Source organism: Notamacropus eugenii, chromosome 2, assembly GCF_028372415.1.
Source record: "Notamacropus eugenii isolate mMacEug1 chromosome 2, mMacEug1.pri_v2, whole genome shotgun sequence".
Classification (NCBI taxonomy): domain Eukaryota; kingdom Metazoa; phylum Chordata; class Mammalia; order Diprotodontia; family Macropodidae; genus Notamacropus; species Notamacropus eugenii.
Genome location: NC_092873.1, coordinates 276,468,243 through 276,485,326, shown reverse-complemented (window position 1 = coordinate 276,485,326; position 17,084 = coordinate 276,468,243). Strand labels below are relative to the sequence as shown.

General features: G+C 41.4%; 1 protein-coding gene across 5 annotated transcripts in view; it reads right to left on the bottom strand.

Annotated features, from left to right (window-relative positions):
* Nucleotides 1-17,084, bottom strand: part of MFSD14A (major facilitator superfamily domain containing 14A) — a 56,854-nt gene that overhangs the window by 29,800 nt on the left and 9,970 nt on the right. Inside the window, exon 1 of one of the 5 annotated variants that reach the window (XM_072644109.1) lies at nt 7,585-10,770. The exons of 1 other annotated variant lie outside the window; for it this stretch is intronic. In XM_072644109.1, the coding sequence (XP_072500210.1) occupies nt 7,585-7,668 (84 nt within the window). In that variant the 5' untranslated portion in view covers nt 7,669-10,770. 3 more of the 5 variants (XM_072644110.1, XM_072644107.1, XM_072644108.1) reach the window with 3 other exon arrangements.

Sequence of the window (17,084 nt, the reverse complement as noted above, 5' to 3'; positions counted from 1 at the left end):
AGTAAAACAGTCAACAACCTGACAAAGTTTCTGAGTTGAGGAATGCGCTTTTTGGTGGATTTCTGCTGCATTGACAAGTTGTTTAAATTTCTTCGACTTTGTGTTCTTAAGCATCAGATTAAAGTAATATGTAACTTTTAAAAAAATAATCTCCAATTAGTATATTTAGAGGATATAGTAAAATATAAATTACCTTGGAAATCTAATATAAATTTCTACCCAATGCGAGAACCTCTTTATACCCTTTTATCACCTCCATAAGCTTGAAGTCACCTTTCTAATATCAGTGAATCACATTCTGCAGTAAAACCCCTATATTTTAAAAAGTTATTTCATAATAAAACAGTATTGTCCTGTAAGGACCAATGAGTTTAAAGAACACAAAGAAACATGCAAAGTGTTTTATGAATTGATGATGCAGAGCAAAGAAAGCAGAACCAAAAGGATACACACAATGACAACCCTAACATGAATAGACAACACTTAAGGACAACACAATTTGGCTAAAAAAAGCCAATGACATGATAGTTTCAGATGACTAAAGTAAAAACCTATTCCTTTTCTGTTAAGGAATGGTAAAATTAAATGTGTTATCAAACAAAACAGTCTAATATAATAAAAGTTAAGACTTCTTTAAAGAAAGAAAAGTACTATGGAAGGGCAGGGATAAGAAACCATTGCTGTGCCCACCATCAATCCAATAAACATTATTAGAGATCTACAATGTGCAAGGCATTCCTAACAGTTGTTAAGACATTATGTTCCACCTTCTTAACATTCTCTCCTTGGACACTGTTACCACTTTAGTGCAGGTCCTTGTCACCTCATGCCTGGACCACAGCATTAGCCTGCAGGTTGCTCCTTCTGCTTCCAGTCTCTCCTCCAGTCAGCTGTCAAATTAATCTTCTCCCCCCACCTTCTCTCATTCAATAAATTCCAGCGGCTCCCTTTCTAAGACCAAATATAAAATCCTTTGCTCAGCATTTAAATCCCTTCATAATCTGGCCCCTTCCCACCTTTGCAGTGTTCTTTACATCTTCCTCACATGTATACTTTGTGATCCAGTGACACTATCCTCTTTGATATTTTTCCCATAAGATGTGATCAATCAATCAGTAAGCATTTATGAAGCATCTACTATGTGCCAGGCATGTTGTAAGAGCTGGTCTCCAAGAAACTCCAGGTATTTTCACTGGCTATTCCCCATACCTGGAACTCTTGCTCTCCTCATCTGCACCTGCTGGTTTCCCTGATTTTCTCAGGTCAAGTTCTACCTTTTGCAATACAACTTTTCCAGTCCTCCTTACCTCTCCAATTTTATCCTGTATATATCTTGTTAGCACAAAGTTGTTTGGATGTGAGCTCCTTGAAAAGTGGTACTGAGGGTGTGTATGTGTGTGTGTGCTGAAGATACAAAGACGAAACAAAAAGCAAAATTTATCAATATTTTAACAGTTCTTCCATATATTATGCTGAACAAATGCCTCCCTATAACAAATTGGAAGAAAACAAAAAAGCAAAAGCCAACAAATTGGGCCTCAGTTCTACTCTCTGAAGCAAGAGTTCTTTTTTGTGTCAAAGATTACCTTTAATAGTCAGGTACTACCTATGGACCCCTTTGCAGAATAAAATTTTTTAATTTTTTAAATTAATAAAATACATAGCAATACAAAGGAAGTTAAATTTTATTGAAGCATAGTTATCAAAATACATATTTTTTAAAGTTCAAAGAGCCTGCAGACTAAAGCAAAATAGAGTATAATGGCCCTTTCATATGACAAATCTTCAAGTATCACTAACTTTCATTATGTTAACTTAGATAAACATTTTTAAAAGTTTTTTTAATGAAAGTCTTTAATCTGCTATTTTAAGGACTACTGCTATATATGCAAATACATATTACAAATGTGTTTTTGACATGTATTTTTTAAAAAGCCCACTATTGATTTCTATTTGGTCATAATGGATCAAATTAACTGCTGCTGATTTGAATTGTGATACTTGCTAAAAAGCAGTAATATTGCATTTCTTATATATAAACAAAATATACATAAATAACTTTCTCCTTAATTAGCAGGTCTTTAAATTTGAAAATCCTGTTTTAATAAGCTTGACAGAGTATCAAAACTGTTACATTTTATTCAACCTATTAGCCAATCGACATTATGTACTGTATTATTTCTCAAATTATATTTTCAAAAAAAGTTCCCAGGAGGAACAGTCTGGAAAGGCAGACAATTACACATTAAAAATCCATATAGCTGTGTCTTTCTCATTTAATCAGCATTTGTTATGCTCTTAATAGGTTGTGCTGGATGCTGGGGATGAAGGACAAAAGTAAGTCTCTGCCCTCCAGGAATTTATATTCTAGTGGAGGCAACAGCCGGTACTTAAAGTAAATACATGCCAAATATGGACAAAATAAATACAAGGTAATTTTGGGGGGGAAGGGGGGGCAGCATTAGAAAATAAAGGGATTAGGAAAGGCTTCATGAAGATGGTGAAGCTTGAGTAGAACTTTGAAGGAAAAGAGGATTCAAAGAAGCCTGGATGAGGTGGGAAAACATTCCAGAAATGGGGAAGAGCTAGTACAAAGATGATGAGGAATGGATTATCCTCCATGAGGAGATATAACAAGGTCAGTTTGATTGAACTACAGAATGTGGAAAGAGAGTTAATGCCAAGTGTCGCTAAGGATGAAGCTGGACCTCGCTAGTGCTATATAAGCCTTTGCCCAAGAAACCCAGTCTCTTTTTATTTCCAATGTCTACTTAAGGAAAAGTGTTGCCAAGGACAGAGGGTAGGCTCAGGCTCCACCTTAGATTAAAACTTGCCAACGTAAACCTTGGAATTTGGAAAGAGTTGCCATTGCCTACCCTTGGGTGCTATTTATAACTATGAAACACTGGGCCTAAAATCTGAAACAAAAGCTGGCACAGTCAGAAGTTAGTAGTCTCTGGAGCATCTGTCCACATCTGTTACTCTGGTATTTACCTCACCAAGGTTCCCGCCACTATTGTTTCCTTCAGTTTTTCCCCAATCCCCATCATGTCCTACAAACTCTATCTTTTTCTATGATCCTTACTCCCCTTTATCATTTTCCAATTCATATCTGTCCTGTTCTGGGCTACTCCCCCCCTCCACCCATTAGATGTCTTATAGGTAGAGATCCACCTCTTGCCTTTCTGATAGACTCTCAATCTCAAATATAAAACTTCCCTATTATTGTTGAGGGTACCATCATACTCTTGAGTCACCAATATTCAAAACCTCATCCTTAACTTCTCACTATCTCTCCCTCACCTATCCAAGCTGATGCTAAGGCCTGCTGATTTCACTTTTGGTATAACTCTTACATATGCCCCCTTCTCTCCTTTGACACTGCCACCATTCTGTTGCAGGTCATTACCCCACACCTGGACAATTTCAATTTCCACTCTCTCCTTGTGAGTCTGCCACCTATTCACCTGCCCCTTCTTGGTCTCTTTTTGCTGAATTTTCACCCAAATTATGCCCTTTAACCTTAGATGTCCCACTGAATTCTGTCCTGGGTCCTCTTCTCTTTTCCCTCTGTATTATTTCACTTGGTGATTGTATTAGTTTCCACAAACTTAATTACCATCTCTATGTCGATGATTTCTAAATCTACCTATCTCACCACAAACATTGCTGAGTTCCAATCTTGTCTCTCCAACTGAATGTCCAGTAGGCATCTTAAACTCAACACCTCCAAAACTGACCATTATCTGTACCCCCAAATCCTCCTCCTTCTCTTAATACAGGAGAGCATAACACCACCCTTCCAGTTCCCCAGGTTTGCAACTTTGGTGTCATTCTTAACTTCTCATTATCTCTTCTATTCCATATCTGATCTGTTGATTTCACTCTTGCAACATCTCTTTAATACGGCCACTTTGATTCTTCGAAATTACCATCAACTTGGTACAGGCTCCCATTCCCGATCCCTGTACTACTGCAATACCCTGCTGGGTCGGCCTGCCTCAAGTCTCTTCCCACTCCACACCATCTTCCATCCAGCCACCAAAGTGATTTTCCTAAAGCATAGGCCACCTTGAAATTAATACCCTCTAGTAGCTCCCTATCACCTCCAGGTTTCTATACAAAATCCTCTGGCTTTCAAAACCCTTCATAACTTAGTCCCCTCCTACCTTTCCAGTCTTCTTACACCTTACTCCCTGTCATATAATCTTCCATCCAGTGGCCTCCTTATTACTGCATGAACAAAACACTCCCATCTCTGGCTCAAGGGGTTTTAAACCTCTAGCTGTCCCCCATGCCTGGAATGCCCTCCCTCATCTCTGCCTAACTGGCATCCCTGGTTTCCTGTCAGTACCAACTAATTTCCCATTATCTCCAGGAAAGATTCCCCAACCCTTCTTAATTCTGGTGCCATTTCCATGTTAATGACTTCCCATTTATACTGTATATAGCTTTCTGTACATTATTTGTTTATTGTCTCCCAGATTGAAAGTTCCTAGTGGGCAGGGGCTATCTTTTGCCTCTTTCTGTATCTCCAATGCCTAGCCTTGCATATTCTAGGTACTTATTAAATGGTTTACTGATTAATTGACTATATTAAGTGATTTGTCCACAAGGAGTAACATGGTGAATTGTGATGGATAAAAAGCTGGACTCAGCCAGAGAGACTTGAATTAAAAAGCTCTATCTCTGGTTATGTGACCCTGGGCAAGTCACTTATCTCGGTGCTCTAGGCAACTCTCTTAATGCCATGTATCACCAAGGTGCTGACTTGTATGACAGATGTACTTTTCTCATCTATGAAATCACCAGGATAGTCTGCATGCTTATCCAATTTGCCCATACTTACAAATCTAATATCAGGCAGGATTTGAATCACGGAAACATACACATAAATAAAAATATATGCAAAGTAATTTACAGAGAGAGAAACTGAAGTTCAGAGAGGCTAAAATTTTTAAAGGCCTAACCTTGCACCAAGGTCACACAGGCAGTAAATAGCAGATCCAATATATAAAACTTGTACATGACTCCAAATCTTATCACTTCCAAACTGACCTTCCTGATTCAGATCTTTCCCCTCTACAATCCCACATCACAGATCTTACCATGTTCACTGTTCTCAATAAACTCAAGTTCCCTATCACCTCTAGGATCAACTTTTAAATGACTTTGGCATTTAAAGTCCTTCATATGGTGGTTCTTACTTGCCTTTCCAGGTTTAGTACACTTCATTCACTTTGCTACTCTCCTGCCAAACTGGCACCCTAGCTATCCTTCACAGACAACATTCCATCTCCCATCTCTCTGGTGTTAGGGCAATAATAACAAAAGTGAAATAGTCTTTGCTCTCAAGGAGATTACATTCTTGAAGTAAAGGCATGTACATAACAGAGATATACAAAATACATACAAGATGATCCAGAGGAGTTAGAAGGAAATGAATCAGTAAAGGCCTCATGCAGAAAATGGTGCTTCAGCTGAGTCTTGAAAGAGATTAGGGATTCTAATATGTGAAGGAGAGGGCAGAGTCAATCTGAAAGTTATGTGGATGGAAGATGAAGTGCCATGAGTGAGAAACAACAAAAAGGTCAGTTTAGCTGTATGGGAAAGGGAGTAACATAATAATAAGATTACAAAGTAGGCTGAAGGCTTGCACAAAACAGAGTTTATATTATCCTACATGTTAAGAAGCCACTTGAATTTATTGAGAAAGGGAGTGACATAATCAGATCACTGGTTTAACAATATCATTCTGGGACAGACTGGCAAAGGGAAGAGATCCAAGGTAGAGAGTAGCCACTAAGAGAGATGTTGCAATAGTCCAGGGAAAAGAAGAATGCCTCAACTAGTATGGCAGCTACCTAAGCGGAGAGAAGGGGAAGGATACAGAGACGTTGTGGCAATAAAATGAAACTTGGCATCTGACTGAAAAAGAGAATGAGAACACATGAATGACCCTAAGATTGTGAACTGGGGTGACTAGAAGATAGAACTCTCAATAGAAGTAAGATAGTTCAGAAGAGGGGTGAAACATAATCAGTTCTGTTTTAAACATCATAAATTCAAGATACCTAAAAGACAATACAATCTGAAAAGGTTTAATTTTCTAATACAGTGAATCATTTTTACCTGAATTAAAACTATACCCAAAGTAAATTTATGAACAAAGTAAAGACAGCTCAGATTTGTCTTATCCACATTTAATCGATGAAGTCAAACAAAAAAATGTGGGGTGAATTTCAAATGTCCCTCCCCAACAAATGTCCAGTAAAAGTTTGAGAGACTGTATTGTTCTGAACTGTGCTTTCACTAGAGTGAGGAAATACCACCCACCAAGTTATTCAACAACTTCTCTGCAACTTAGAACCTTATGGTGTTGCTTAGTGTATTAACCCATTGAGTGACTTGTAGAGTAAGGCTTGAACTCTTCCTGACTCCAAGGCCAGACCTCTATCCAATATGCCAGGATGCACTCATATATATTGCTTACTTTACCACAGATCTGTTGTGAGGAAGACCTCAAAATCCTACATATTATTTAAAAATCTTCCCAACTTACCACAGCTTAGCATATTAACGTTTGGAAATGAGAAAACTAACTTTTACCGCTTCCACTGCACCAATACTTAGTAAGCCTCCTAACGTTCCGTACAAGACAAAGTTTACATTCCTTTACCCATCCGATTCTACTACATGTGTTTGTGTACATCAGAAGCATACAGGCATATCAACAGCTTCTGACACGCTGCGCTTACTAAATACCCGTCTGACACATAGCACATGTGGGGACACACGCACGTGTGTGCATGCATGTGCAAACACACAACTACAGATGTGTGCGCGCACGTGTACCTATACATGCACAACTACACAGACATATGAAATCACAGGCACACACATGATCATACGCTTTGCATAAATTTTAAAGGACACTATAGAAGTGCGAACGTTTTCAGCTCACTGTCCTGAGACCCTCCCGGGGCGGCGCTGAAGAATTTTCCATTTTCCATTTTCCACTTGCCAATAAGCACACGCACCGCCCTGCCCACGTCCCACCAAGCCCGGCGCACGCGAAGCCCACTGTGACGCCGGGGCTCCCGGGGAGCGCAGCCTCCTCCCGAGCGGTGGCCCCCCACCCCCAGCAGGCAGCACTACGGCACGAGCCGGGCGGCCCTCGGCCCAACACCGGCCCCCACCCAGGCCCTTCCCCGGCGCTCGGCGAGGAAACGCCTTTACCCCGAGACAAGGAGGAAGATAATGCAGCCATCTCCCTCGCAGCCGCAGTCTGAGAGGAAGCCCGAGAAGCCGCGGGTGGGGAGGGAAGGGTGGGGGGTCTCGATCGCGGCCAAGCTCCGGGCGGCGCAGCATCCGCGGCTTCGCGGAACGGAGCATATGGGAGCCGGCGAGCCCGCGGTCGGTCCGGGGCTCGGGCCTCCGTGCAGGCCCGAGCGAAGACGCGGGGCCTGGGGCCACCGGCTCCGGGATCGCGGGAGGACGGCGGCCGTTAGGCACCGCGCGGCGGCGGGGTAGAGCGCAGCCCGTCCGGGGCGGAGCCGGCGAGGGCTCGGGGGAGACACCTACCGTGCCCCCGTCCTTGATGATGATTTTCTTGGCCAGCATGATGCTCCGGTTCGCAGCCCGCTTCTTCTTCTTCCCCTGAGTCATTTTACCATTCTCGAGTCCCGGCGCCTGCGTAGAGCCCTCCTGGCTGGCCGAGCCGCGAGTGCCTGGCCCGCAGCCTCGGAGCCCCGCAGCCAAGCCTGAGCCGCTCAGGCGACCGCCGCCATCTTGGGAGCCCGGCCCGCCTCCAGCCCCGCATCACGTCACGTCACGTCACGTCATGTCGGGCGATTCCCGGGCTGGCCCCGCCTCCCGGACACGTGACCCCACCCTTCCTCTGGACCGGGCGCTCGCCGCCCCAGCCTCCGCCCGGGGGACTGGAATCCTTTTCTGGCGTAGTTTTGCCACTCAGAGGAGTGAGCGGGCGCGGGACGGGGTGGGTTAGGGCACTTGACAAAGAGAGGGTGGAAGTCTGTTAACAGGATCGTGGGTGGACGACCTTGGGAGGTGACGCGGCAGGGCAGCGCAGCCACCACCTGTGTATCTAGCGGCCAGCGCTATTCGGGGACTAAACTTTACAGATGGGGAAACCGAGGCCAGCATCACCCAGGGCCTCCAGATCCCCAGCTTTGTCCCCAGGGGGTCGGAGGAGGCCACGGAAGGGAGCAGCAGGCAGGGAAACGATTCCAGTGTTTTCTGGGAGCGTCCTTGGCAGTGGAAGCACGGGCAGGTCATTTAGAGCCTCTAAGCCTCTGTCTTCATCTGTAATATGTAAGAACAAATGTCTCACAGGTTTTTTGCAAATGAAATGGTATCTATAAAGTGCCTTAATGCGCTATTTCAGTACTATTATTATGTGTAACAAGTAGGATTTGAACCCAGGTTTCTTGAGGCAGGTTCTTGATGCTGCCCCTCACACTGTATCATGTCAGGCACAAGTAGGCATTTGATAAATGCTTCCTGAAATGTAAATGGAAAGAACGACCACACAATCAATGAAAATAAATGTGTGATTACAAAGAAAAAGCTTGTCCTCAAAGAGGTATGAGAAAGCACCCTCTACTGTGTCCTATTTGTATCCTGGCACATAGTAAATACTTTATCTAGCAAATGCTTTATCTAGGTAATCTGACTCAGGAAGAGTAGACCGACATTCATCTGGATGTCCTGCCATATTGCAACTTAAAATCAATAAGCTCGTTGGCTGCAGTCCCATAAAACACTTAGCATTTTCCCCCCAAACTGCTTTCTAGCAACATTCCTCCCTTTTTTTAAAACCCAAGTAGAAAACTTTGTATTTTTTCCCTGTGAGAGCTCACCTTGTTGGATCAAGCCAAATGTTCTACCTTGTCATTATTTTTTTGGATCCTAATTGTCCTCCAAGTTTAGCTGCTCCTTACAGCAGCATCATATGTAAATTTAATAAGCATGCAATCTATCCATTATCCAAATTATTGGTAAAATTATTAAAAGGCAGAGGGTCAACCACATATCACTAGGGAACTTCTACTAAGATATCATTGACCTATGAGTTCTGTTATTCAAACACTTCTGTCTTGCTAATTCATCTATCTAGTAACGTCATTCCAATTTGTTAATGAGCATGAGAAAGTCTGTCTAATGCTTTGCAGAAATCTAATATGTGAATACTGTTTCTGTAACCAAATGAGGAAAAAAATAATAAAAAAGCTCAGTGGATGTGTTCCCTTTTGTATCTGTTATTCATTTTCCAGTTTCATCTATAAATAAATGCTTTTGGAATGATCTGGTTTAGTAGTAAACACTTTTCATAGATTTGCAAAAGAAAGTGTAAGCAGTCATCCTTTAACATGCTTTACAAAGATGCTTATATTCTAAAATAGTGTAGCCTTTGGTCATCACATATCTTTGCTAAGAAAGATTAAGATTTTGTTAGCTGAGATAATTTCTTGGCTTTTTCAGCCCCTTTATTTTGGCAATTGCTTTGCTATGGTCAGTGATCTCTACTGAGTGAGGAGTTGTAGAGTGATATCTAAAGTACCTGACTGGAGAGGAGACACAAGACGGCACAGTAGCAGGAAGAAATACAGACCAATTCTACCCCACAGTTTTTCAGCTATAGAAAATACACAAGTCCAAGTCTTTATTGGGAAATCCAAGAAAAAAATGAATGAGGCATTTTTCCAATCTAGGTCACAGGAAGACAAGACACTGGGGATAGGTATACCCAGGAACTGCAGCATGGAGTATGTCAGCATAGGAAGAGGCTATATACCAGGAAAGAAGTTCCAAATCAAGCACAAAAGGACTTAAATTTGTGCAGGAAGAGGTGTGATGTCAAAGAACTGGAGGTGTAGAGAGTTCCCTTCAGTTGGGGAATAGCTGAACAATTTGTGGCATAAAAATGTGATAGGATACTATTGTGTTGTAAGAATGACAAAGGTAATGATTTCAGAAAAACCTGGGAACACTCATGAACTGCATCATGAACTGATGCAGAACGAAGTGAGCAAAATCAGGAGAACAATTTATATACCAACAACAATGCTGTATAAACAAACAACTCTGAAAGCCTTAGTAACTTTGATCAGTGTAATGAAGAGCTGTGATTCCAAAGGACCAATGATGAAACATGCTAGCCACCTCATAACAGAGGCAGGTAGGTGGAACAGCAGATACAGTGCTGGACCTGGATTTAGAAAGACCTGAATTCAAATCCTTCCTAAGATATTCATCAGCTATGTCCTGTATTAAGTCATTTGACAGCTATCTGTCTCAATTTTCTCATCTGTAAGATGAAGAGGATAATAACAGCATCGAATTCCTAGGGTTGCTGTGAGCATAAAATGAAATGTGTGTGAAGTACTTTGCAAACAAAGTGCTACGTATATATTAGTAGTAGTTGTTATGGTGATGATGTTCCTTTCCCAATGAAGAGCAGTTCTTTTTGAGTGGCAAAGAACTGGAAACTGAAAGGATGCTTGCCAGTTGGAAATGGCTGAACAAGTGGTGGTATATGATTATGATGGAATACTGCTTATTATGCTGTAAGAAATGACAAGCAGGATGGTTTCAGAAAAACTTGGGAAGACTTATATGAACTGATACAAAGGAAAGTAAGCAGAATTTACATTACAAGAAAAACACTGTACATAATAACAATTGACTGTGAAAGATTTAACTACTCTGATCAACATAAGGATCCATGACAATTTCAAAGAATTCATTCATAATGAAAAATTCTTTCTCCAGAGAGAGAACTGATGAATTCTGAATACAGATTGAAGCCTATTTTCTTTCACTTTTTTCTTTCACAATGTAGTTAGTGTGGAAATGTTTTCCAAGATTTCATATGTATAATGGGTATCTTTTTTCTGCCTTCTTAATTAGTGGGGAAGGTATGGGAGAGAGGGAGAAAATTTGGAACTGAAAATTTTCAAAAATAATATTAATGAGATATTTCTTTTCTTCTTTTCTAGGAATGCTAATGCTAAATGCTATTTCTAGTCCTATCTGTTTTAGTACAGAAAATGTTTTATGTGACTGAGTCTTCCTGATTCCTCCAAGAAAACAGGAAATATAAACTATGATAAGGGCAATGGTAATAAGACTACCGATTTGATCTGTATGGACAGGGAATTCAATGACATATTTTTAGACCTACTTGGAAGATAAAGCAATAACAGGAAACTGAAGTTGAACATATAATTTTTTTAAAAGAATAATATCAATGATGCAAAATCTCAGAATGATCTGAGGCTAATTATGAATGTTATGGATAATGGAAAGTTTAACCTGTGTTGGGGGCCAGAGAAAAATCAGCAAAGAGATGGGGCAGTTGCTTAGTGTTGATAAAATAATAATGGTGACAGAAAAAAAAGTAATTCAACTCTTACATTGCTTCCATTTTCTACAAAGGGGAATAATGACTGGATTAGGAAGAATGGTAAAAATGGCTATAGAGTTGAAATTGAAGGTAAATGTGATCATAAAAGAGCGCCTCTACAGGAAGTATATCCCAGAGTGCTTTAAAAAAATCAACCAACTGGAGCCCAGACCTGCTGCGGCCACGGCTGCGGCACCGAGAGAAACAGATCCGAGCAGGCTTCAGGGACGGGATCTCCAGCGGCCGCACAAGTCCCTCCACCCACAGGTGACAGGGGTCGGTGAGAGAGTCTCTTTGGCGGGTCGAGAGGGGAGTGGGGTGCCCCCATAATTCAGGCCCCCCCCCGGGAGGTAGAAGCTGAGAGGCGGCTGCAGACAGGGGCTCCCCAAGCGGGCGGGAGCCTGAATCCATTGCGGAAGGTCTGTGCATAAACCCCCTGAGGGAACTGAGCCTGAGAGGTGGCCCTGCCCCGACCTCAGCACCAGAACATAATCTCTTACTGAATAGCAGCCCTGCCCCCGCCAAAAGCCCTGAGGCTGGAAGAAGCATTTGAATCTCAGACCACAAACACTGGCTGGGAGGATCAGGAGGTGAGGTGGGTGTGAGGAAAACAGTCAGAGGTCAAGTCACTGGCTGGGAAAATGCCCAGAAAAGGGAAAAGAAATAAGACTATAGAAGGTTACTTTCTTGGCGAACAGGCATTTCCTCCCTTCCTTTCTGATGAGGAAGAACAATGCTTACCATCAGGCAAAGACACAGAAATCAAGGCTTCTGTGTCCCAGCCCACCCAATGGGCTCAGGCCATGGAAGAGCTCAAAAAGAATTTTGAAAATCAAGTTAGAGAGGTGGAGGAAAAGCTGGGAAGAGAAATGAGAGACATGAAGTCAAAGCATGAACAGCAGATCAGCTCCCTGCTAAGGGAGACCCAAAAAAATGCTGAAGAAATTAACACCTTGAAAACTAGCCTAACTCAATTGGCAAAAGAGGTTCAAAAAGCCAATGAGGAGAAGAATGCTTTCAAAAGCAGAATTAGCCAAATGGAAAAGGAGATTCAAAAGCTCACTGAAGAAAATAGTTCTTTCAAAATTAGAATGGCACAGATGGAGGCTAATGACTTTATGCAAAACCAAGAAATCACAGAACAAAGAGAGAAGAATGGAAAAATGGAAGATAATGTGAAATATCTCATTGGAAAAACAACTGACCTGGAAAATAGATCCAGGAGAGACAATTTAAAAATTATGGGACTACCTGAAAGCCATGATCAAAAGAAGAGCCTAGACATCATCTTTCATGAAATTATCAAGGAAAACTGCCCTGAGATTCTAGAACCAGAGGGCAAAATAAATATTCAAGGAATCCACAGAACACCGCATGAAAGAGATCCAAAAAGAGAAACTCCTAGGAACATTGTGGCCAAATTCCAGAGTTCCCAGGTCAAGGAGAAAATACTGCAGGCAGCTAGAAAGAAACAATTCAAGTATTGTGGAAATATAATCAGGATAACACAAGATCTAGCAGCCTCTACATTAAGGGATCGAAGGGCATGGAACAGTATATTCCAGAAGTCAAAGGAACTAGGACTAAAACCAAGAATCACCTACCCAGCAAAACTGACTATAATACTTCAGGGGAAAAAATGGTCTTTCAATGAAATAGAGGATTTTCAAGTATTCTTGATGAAAAGACCAGAGCTGAAAAGAAAATTTGACTTTCAAACACAAGAATGAAGAGAACCATGAAAAGGTGAACAGCAAAGTGAAGTCATAAGGGACTTACTAAAGCTGAACTGTTTACATTCCTACATGGAAAGACAATATTTGTAACTCTTGAAACATTTCAGTATCTGGGTACTGGGTGGGATTACACATGCACACACGCTCACATACATAGAGACAGAGTGCACAGAGTGAATTGAATAGGATGGGATCATATCTTTAAAACAAAATGAAATCAAGCAGTGAGAGAGAACTATATTGGGAAGAGAAAGGGAGAAATTGAATGGGGCAAATTATCTCTCATAAAAGAGGCAATCAAAAGACTCATTAGTGGAGGGATAAAGAGGGGAGGTGAGAGAAAAACATGAAGTCTACTCTCATCACATTCCACTAAAGAAAAGAATAAAGTGCACACTCATTTTGGTAGGAAAACCTATCTCACAATACAGGAAAGTGGGGGATAAGGGGACAAGCAGGGTGGGGGGGATGATAGAAGGGAGGGCATGAGGAGGAGAGTGCAATTCGAGGTCGACAGTCATGGGGAGGGATAGGATCAAAAGAGAATAGAAGTAATGGGGGACAGGATAGGATGGAGGGAAATATAGTTAGTCCTATACAACACAACTATTATGGAAGTCATTTGCAAAACTACACAGATATGGCCTATATTGAATTGCTTGCCTTCCAAAGGGAAGGGGTGGGGAGGGAGGGAGGAAGAGAAGTTGGAACTCAAAGTGTTAGGATCAACTGTCGAGTAATGTTCTTGCCACTAGGAAATAAGAAAAACAGGTAAAGGGGTATAGAAAGCTATCTGCCCCTACAGGACAAAAGAGAAGATGGAGACAAGGGCAGAGAGGGATGATAGAAGAGAGAGCAGATTGGTCATAGGGGCAATTAGAATGCTTGGTGTTTGGGGGGGGAGGGGATAAAAGGGGAGAAAATTTGTAACCCAAAATTTTGTGAAAATGAATGTTAAAAATTAAATAAATAAATTTAATAATAAAAAAAAAAAGAAAAAAAAATAAAATAAAATAAAAAAAAAATAAAAAAGCAAAGCCAAACTCACTAGGCTATATTTAAAAAAAAAAAAAAAAATCAACCAACTGGCATGTGATTATCTAGGTGAATGGCTGCCAGTGATCTCTGAAAAGTCACAGGGAATAGGAAATATATTGCAGGGTTGGAGACAAAGCTCTCAATTAAAAAAAAAGGTAAAGAACAGAATAGTTATAGGCTGATGCGTTTGATTCTGATTGCTGGGAAATTTTCAGCATATATTTTTAAAGACATATTTTGTCAGCATTTAGAAAGACAAAAATATTTACTGAGAGTCAGCATGTTTATCAACAGATCATAAAAATGAAACAGGGGCGGAGGCAAGATGGCAGAGTAGAAAGACACATATATATATGCTGGCTCTCCCCACACAGCCCATAAAATACCTGTAGGGAGGGACTCTCAACAAATTCTGGAGCAGCAGAAGTGGAGAACAACAGAGTAGAGGAGATTTCCAGCCCAGGGTGACCTGAAAGGCCTACAGGAAACGTCTACACCACAGGTAGAGGAGCAGAGCTGAGCCCAGCCTTTGCTGGGTGGCTCCCGAACAGCCCTCTGGGGCAGAATCTCCAGTCTCAGTACCAGAGGTTCACAGATTCCTCAACCCACAGGCACCAAAGGTCAGAGGCAGGGTTTTTTCAGCTGGCTGGGAAGGGAGAAGGGCCTTCCCATAGCTTCAGCCTTAGGCAGTAACCACAGAGGCCACATCAGGCAGGCAGCAGCAGTCTTACCTCAGCCCTGTGTAGAGGCCCTGTGGCAGCTGATCTTTATCTCACACTGAATGGCAGCCCTACCTAGGCAGCTTATTTGAATCTCAGCCCCCAGTGCTGGCTTGGCTGAACTGGAGGCCAGGTGGCTGTGGAGAGGTAACTGCTAAGATTCTGGGCACAAAAATCTCTCCTGCTCCCAGACCAGTGTACACTCTTGATTGTGTCACCTTGGAGGAACTGAGATCTTACAGATTCCAAGAGTATACCCTACTCTTGGCAAAGGACCCAAAAGTCAAGTAACTGGTTGGGAAAATGCCCAAAAAAGGGGAAAAAAAATAAGACTATAGAAGGTTACTTTCTTGGTGAACAGATATCTCCTCCCATCCTTTTGGATAAGGAAGAACAATGCTTACCATCAGGGAAAGACATCAAAGTCAAGGCTTCTGTATCACAAATATCCAAAATAAATATTCAATGGTCTCAAGCCATGGAAGAGCTCAAAAAGGATTTTGAAAATCAAGTAAGAGAGGGGGAGGAAAAATTGGGAAGAGAAATGAGAGAGATGCAAGAAAATCATGAAAAGCAGGTCAATAACTTGCTAAAGGAGACCCCAAAAAATGCTGAAGAAAACAACACCTTTAAAAATAGGTCAACTCACTTAAAAAAAGAGGTTCAAAAAGCCAACAAGGAGAAGAATGCTTTCAAAAGCAGAATTAGCCAAATGGAAAAGGAGGTTCAAAAGCTCACTGAAGAAAACAGTTCTTTAAAAATTAGAATGGAACAGATGGAGGCTAATGACTTTATAAAAAAACAAGAAATCATAAAACAAAATCAAAGATAATGCGAAAGATAATGTGAAATATCTCATTGGAAAAACAACTGACCTGGAAAATAGATCCAGGAGAGACAATTTAAAAATTAGGGGACTACCTGAAAGCCATGATCAAAAAAGAGCCTAGACATCATCTTTCATGAATTCTCAAGGTAAACTGCCCTGATAATCTAGAATCAGGGGGCAAAATAAATATTGAAAGAATCCACTGATCACCTCCTGAAAGAGATCCAAAAACAGAAACTCCTAGGAACATTGTGGCCAAATTCCAGAGTTCCCAGGTCAAGGAGAAAATATTACAAGCAGCCAGAAAGAAACAATTCCAGTATTGTGGAAATACAATCAGGATAACACAAGATCTAGCAGCTTCTACATTAAGGGATCAAAGGGAGTGGAATATGATATTCCAGAAGACTAAAGCCAAGGACTAAAACCAAGAATCACCTACCCAGCAAAACTGAGTATAATACTTCCGGGGAAAAAATGGTTTTTTAATCAAATAGAGGATTTTCAAGCATTCTTGATGAAAAGACCGGAGCTGAAAAGGAAACTTGACTTTCAAACACAAGAATCAAGAGAAGCATGAAAAGGTAAACAGCAAAGACAAATCATAAGGGACTTACTAAAGTTGAACTGTTTACATTCCTACATGGAAAGATAATATTTGTAACTCTTGAAACTTTTTTCAGTATCTGGCAGTTGGTGGGATTACACACATGCGTGCGCGTACACACACACACACACACAGAGCACAGGGTGAATTGAATAGGATGGGATCATATCTTAAAAAAATGAAATTAAGGGGTGAGAGAGAAATAAATATATTGGGAGGAGAAAGGGAGAAATGGAATAGGGCAAATTATCTCTCATAAAAGAGGCAAGTAAAAGACTTTTCAGGGGAGGGAAAAAGGGGGGAGGTGAGAGAAAAAACATGAAGCTTACTCTCATCACATTCGACTAAAGGAAGGAATAAAATGCACACTCATTTTGATATGAAAACCTATGTTACAACACAGGAAAGTGGGGGAGAAGGGGATAAGCAGGGTGGGGGGCATGATGGAAGGGAGGGCAATGGGAGGAGAAAGCAATTAGAAGTCGACACTCTTGGGAAGGGACAGGATCAAAAGAGAGAATAGAAGAAATGGGGGTCAGGATAGGGTGGAATAAAATATAGTTAGTCTTATACAACACGACTATTATGGAAGTCGTTTGCAAAACTACACAGATATGGCCTATATTGAATTGCTTGCCTTCCCAATGGGGATGGGTGGGGAAGGAGGGAGGAAGAGAAGTTGGAACTCAAAGTTTTAGGAACAACTGTTGAGTATTGTTCTTGCATA